Source organism: Phytophthora infestans, genomic scaffold (assembly GCF_000142945.1).
Source record: "Phytophthora infestans T30-4 supercont1.929 genomic scaffold, whole genome shotgun sequence".
Classification (NCBI taxonomy): domain Eukaryota; phylum Oomycota; class Peronosporomycetes; order Peronosporales; family Peronosporaceae; genus Phytophthora; species Phytophthora infestans.
The window spans coordinates 38,536-44,513 of record NW_003302903.1 but is presented as its reverse complement, the minus strand read 5'-3'; the positions used below and the strand labels follow the sequence as shown (position 1 = coordinate 44,513).

Genomic DNA, 5,978 nt, shown 5'->3' with positions numbered 1-5,978 from the left:
GTTGTTCGTCTAAGAGGTCCACTCCATCCTTTTTGACTTCATTTACGCTCGCATGTACTCATTGGCGTTTGGACGTCGCGACGCAGAAGTTGCACTCTCGCTATCAGTAGTAGAGCTTACATTTCCATCAGATCCACAGTTTTTTAATGCCCCTGCAACTCTACACAGCTCATACGCCATTATATTAGCATATTTCTCCACATACTGCCGCGTATTGTCACAGGTAATATATTTTACGTCATAGCTTACGCCTATATATTTGTCACTGACTTGTATGTCGTAACTTACCAGATTTGAAATGTACGTGGGCAAGCGTGATGCTAGCGGCTCTGAGAAAGCTTCATTTGACCACAACGCCGGTGCTGGAGCAGTCGTTCGCAACCTGCAAATTTGGCTTCAGGGTTCAGACGCTCGGCGACCGTGGCACACAGTAGTTGTTGACAGATTCTACCCCTCGATCTTGCTGGCAATTGAGCTCCTCGCAATGAACGTGTATGTCATCGGCACGATTATGACCAACCGGCTCGGCTTCGACCAAAAAATTAAAGATGTACGCAAGACACGTCCCGCGACAATTTCCCATGGAGAATATACGTTTTCGCGCTCTGTGGCCGTGCCCAGTATGATTGCGTTCAAGTGGTGGGATAAGAAACCAGTTCATTATCTTTGCACGGGCTCTTCGATTGCAAAGGAGAGTGTGAAAAGAAAGATCAAGCGTGTTGGCGAAGTGACCGTCTCGTGTCCGGCAGCAGTGAAGGACTATCAACGCTGGATGGGCGGAGTTGACGTTCATGACCAACTCCGCCTCCAGAAATACTCCCTGCAGACTTCTACGAGGTTCCGGAAATACTACAAGAGCTTGTTTTTGGGAATCGTTGACCTGGCACTTGTGAATGCCTCTATTTCACACCGAGAGACGGCAAGAATCAACAGAACGGCGGCGATACCTCGTGGCATGTGGTATGGCATCCTTCAGAACCAGCTTTTGCAGCTCAGGGCTGAAGATTTTGCTGGTGTGATTCCAACCCCGCCTCCAAATACCAAACGCAAGCGGACACCCCTCCGTATAACCCACGCGCCCGAGCAAGCTGACGATTGGGTGACTGTTAGTGGCGTTCAGAAGCGTCGCCAGCGGTCTTGTAAGGTGTCGCACTCTTACGAACGGACCGAAAGAAGAAATCGTTTGCGACGACGTTCTTTTGTGAGCGGTGTTCTGTGGATGATGCTAAGTGCTGGTTGTGCAACAAAATACGCCGTGAGTACAAGGGGGTAGCAAAAACCTGTTTTGCCATTTGGCACGACGAGTTTGGTTGTGGGCAAGCGATTCCATCTACGCTGGGAAAGCGAGTAGTCCTGCGTCGTCCGGGCCAGAAAGCAGGTGAGAGAAAGAAGACACGTCGTGAACTCCAGCTGCAGGACGGAGATGAGGAAGGAGAGAACGAAAATGAAACGCTGTAATAATAGCTGGATGATCTGTTGAGTGCAAGCTTTGATGAGTGTTCACCAGGAAACGATCGTAATGCACATTTTACTGAGCCACTGCACCTCTTATGCTCATAATCTGGACACATTGAACTCTTTTTGTACTGAGCTTTTTATGACACGTGGTCACTTACGACATGCAGTAGCTGATCAAAAGTGAAAAGTAGTTACATTTACGACATTGCTGGGAAAACCTGCTGAGACTTTATAGACTGGTCCATGGTCTTACTATGCACACTTTACAAATTCGAAGTGAAACGGAAAGTCGTAAGATACGACTTTGTAGTACCGTGAATAAGGCGTTTCGTGCTCTCAGATTCGGGATTGGAGGGGTTAAGGTTGAATCCACGCCTCCAAGAAGGGCGACAGTGCCTTAACTGCCATTTTTTGTCCTACTAATTTCTTCCGACGCGAAGCGGCACTTCAGTCTCTTTCTCAAGTCTTTCAAGAGTTAGTATGCGACCGGACGTCTTTGTTCTCTTCCTCTTCCTTCTTTTGCTCGGTCGTGGTGCAGGAAGCACCAAAATCGCTTGGTGCACAATTTCAGAGATCTTGACGAACGCTGTTTTGCAGTAAGATTGAGGCAAACCATTTCGCTTGAAGTTGACCAACCTGACGTGCATGTTAGGACGTGAAAGCGGGAAACTTTCACAGCTGCGAAATGAAGCGCCACAACCACCCCTCACCTACACACACCGCACACGAGCTCAGCAATCTGCTGTGCCTTGTGCTAGACATATTGCCGTCCGGCAGGATGCCCGGTCACCTGTCGCTGGAGGATCTAGTCTCTAATGCCATTTTCGGCACTCTTCGAAAGCATTGGAGGCGGCCCCACGACGCTTGGGCTCGTGAGGATTGTTTTTACGCGCAGCAGCCACGTATTTCTTTAGCGTACTACGCACGGTCTTCAGGAGAAGCGAAAGTGTGACCAGAGTATAAACTGCTGGAGGAGATCAGGTAAAAGTATGATAGCTCAATATCAATTACGATCGTCTAGCTTAATACAACAGGTTAATATAATCGAGCCTACGAAACTGGTCGAGGATACGAAACTGACACTTTACTTTATCGACTCAGGTAACAATCGCGCAATTGGGGGGGGGGGCACACCGCCAATGAATTAAAATTGGTTAGGCTGTCCAGCCAGTCTCCCAGTATAATATGGAAACTATTGCAATGTAAACTGCAGTGGATCAAACTGGTGCCAATCACTCGTCTTCAGCCTTTGCTCTAAATCCGTCTCGGATCCACAAGTGTGCTTACAGCCTATTGAAGAAGGCACTGGAATCCTTCACTCTTTTTCCCCTGAAAACTGGAGGAGCCACCAGCCGACACATCGAGTATCTTGGCGAGAACATCGGTCGGCTCGATATCCTTGTCTAGCCACTCCTGGAACTGGTTTTTTTCTGCAGTCGCATCGCTTTTTGGTACAACTAAGGTAGCGATCTCGCTCCACTAGCATCTCCGCAGGATTATTCTCGCCACCAAAACCCTTCGCTAAGGCTCCGATCCTGCAATTTTGCAAGGCTGAATAGCAGGATTTATTCCTTCGGTATATTCGTGTTCCGGCTGAAAACGACTGAAGCATCGATGTTAAATTGTAGGAGCTTGAAAACGTCCTCCACGGACACGTCGCGTTTGAGCCAACCATCCAATTGTTCCTTTGTATTCTTGTCGCGAGCTTCTCAAGAGGCGTTATTCTTTTTTTTTCAAAGCAGACGCGATGGCCTTTGCCATCTCGTCTTCGCCATAATTGGCTGTCAGTGTACCAAGCAACGTCACTTGGCTCTCCGGGTTCTTCGTGTTGATTTCCGCTAGATATTTCTGGAATGTCTTTTTGTTTCTGCGCATCAGATCTCCATGGACATTATCGTCCAGCTTGAGCAGCAGCATGACTCTGGCCAGCTCCAAGTTAATGCGATGCCACTTCCCGAGCAGCCCCCTCTCCAATTGCTCGGCCTTCCTTCTCGTAGCGAGTTTGTGATATTTCGCTTTCGATAGAAGACCAACCAAGGCGGCGTCACCTCCAAACCCTTTCGCTAACGTTTCGAGTAGAGTAGGTTCAAGAGGCGGATTCTCACGGTGAAACTTCGCAACGTAGTCGTATAGTGCAGCTAGGCTTTCAATTGCGACTGCTTAATTTCTGTAGTAGGTCTAGAAAGAAGACACACAACTGGAGGTACTCCATTAAGCTTCTGCCAAGTGTATTGGTCTCCACTGCGCAAAATCTAGACTGACTAACTGATTTTTTGTCTGTATTATACGTAAACATACTCTGTTTACTCGGCAATACATACCCTGTATATATTGCCCGTCTGAGTCCCAAGGTACTACGAAGACTACTCCGTTAGCGGCTCTCGCTGTTTCAGAGTTGTTCACCCGTTTCAAAGCTGGACGCAGCATCTGAAGGGCGTCGATACCAGTAGAGTTCTTGACGTCGAGAAGACACTGCGCCTCGTCGATGGCCACCACGAGCACCGGCCTCTTCTTTAAACTCCTTAGCACTACGTGGACAGACGTACAAAACTGCTGCATCAAATTGATTGCCTGCATCCTTGAGACAGTTGCCTTCTGACGTGCTCTCTGCTAATTTGTGAGTTTACCAGAACCCCCGACCGATACTGTATTGTGGAAAATGTTGGATCGCAGAGCTTCAGGTATTCTGCCTTACAAGTCCGAAGGAGCTTATCTCGGTATTTCGATCTTCGGTGTCGATCAAGTGTCACTCATCTTGGTCCAAGTCAGCGAGGAGGAAGACGCATCGACTGTGTTGGCGTTCAGAAGCCTCGATCCGAGCAAGGTCTTCAAGGCGAATCACCCGCTTCACGGCGTTCCTCCGCACGAGTTATTCGACTGTCCATAAGTGCGCGTGAGCGGATAACTCCTGATCGGCCTGCCCAGTGTGCCGTGCTGTCGAATGTGGCAGGAACGAGTGATCAGGTAGCGCGCTTGACTGGTTGTTATGCGTGCGGGGGATGTTCGCGCTGAGTACCGACTTAGAAGATACTAGTATCCGCTGGCCTGGTCTTTCAGTGGGGTTGGTTGGACATCTAAATACTGCGTGGTTAGATAAGAGAGCCCGAATTGAGTACGACCTCAAAAACCGCGAGCACGATGAACCAAGGCGCCTCGCACGAGTGCTTTCGAGAGAGAAAGTGAGTATAACTGTTTCGCCATACTCAAGTGAGACAAGAGGCGTTGCTTGGCACTTAGTTGGCTGAGACTGGTCTACCGAATCAGTAAATTTCAATGGTTGGAGTTGAGCTGAAGCTACCCCTTTCAACCAATCAAAATTCTGGGCGGGTACTTTAGTCGCGCGTCGTTATTTTATTATAAACAAGGATAATTTTCAGACAGACAGACACCGGGCGGATTTCACCGTCGTTGTTTGTACTTTACTAAACCGTGCATAAGCACGTGGAAGCTCTGGATTTTATCGCAAGTTAATTACTTAGTAATAATTACAAACGCTCCGTTTGAATTGATGTCGCTCGAAGGTTAGCCTAACGCACTTTGCTGGATACGCTTGATCGAGCTGGCTGTCCTCAGTTCAAGCGCTCAGAGAGCTCGCCATCAGTCTACGCAAGCGTCGAGGCGGCGGTAGAGGCAGCAGCACCGATAAGCGCTCTGTGTTGAACTGGCTACGCAGCTTGAGTGGCGCAGAGCTGGCGTCTCTTCGCTGCGTGGAGGACGTAGGTTTCGTCAAGACGCTGCTGCACATGGCTGCGTGTTCCAGAGCTTCAGTAGGAGGTGGTACGTGTGTACAGGAGCTCCAGCTATTGTCACATACGCTTAGTGATACTGGTAGCGTCCAGAATAAGCGCGTAGCAGCCAAGACGCCTCCCAGATCCGCTGCAAGGTGAGGAATACGAAGGATTGGGACTGTTTGGAGCGGTTTTGCTGAAATTTGTGATGATTTGCAGGGCGTTTGTGAAGCGACCAGTGGTGCGTACGAAATATGGAGATATAGTGGGAAGTTTCCATACTCAGGAGTATGAGGAAGGCAGCAAGAAGGTGGTGATAGGCATGAGTGTGCTTAATACGCTGCAGTCGTGCGATACGGTGGCTCTATCGATGGAGTTTTTATCCAAGAAGGAAGGAGATGTTTCTGTTGAGTTTGTACAGTTGATGGAAGTGATTTCCAAGGGTGGATTTCTGATGGAATGTCCGGAGGATGTTACGTTGAAGCATGAGACAAAGGTGCTGCTTTGAGAGTGAAATGGATGACAAGAGGGGACACTGATACTAATTCTTGACTATCTTGTGTTGGTTGTGGCAGTGGCTTAAGGAGCAAGGACATTGTTCATTACAAGCTCTGTTCATGAATGAAATTGTGGGTATTTCTTGCTGCTGTGAGAATTAATAATTTAGCTGAAGTTCTGACTTGTATTCTGCTATACGTTCTTCATCTGGAGCTCAATATTTGGGCATTTTGAAAGCAGTATAAGAAAGACGTGAGCGTGAAGATTCCTATGCAGGGGATCGCGTCTAAGTTT

The 5,978-nt window shown here is 48.4% G+C and overlaps 1 protein-coding gene across 1 annotated transcript; it reads left to right on the top strand.

The window, feature by feature from the left end:
- Positions 1-4,596: 4,596 nt before the first annotated feature.
- PITG_21646 (uncharacterized protein) lies at positions 4,597-5,694 on the top strand (the record flags this gene model as incomplete). Its single annotated transcript, XM_002996814.1, has 3 exons — positions 4,597-4,637; positions 5,132-5,341; positions 5,406-5,694. 3 exons carry the CDS (start codon positions 4,597-4,599, stop codon positions 5,692-5,694), a joined length of 540 nt encoding a protein of 179 aa, XP_002996860.1.
- Positions 5,695-5,978: the final 284 nt, after the last annotated feature.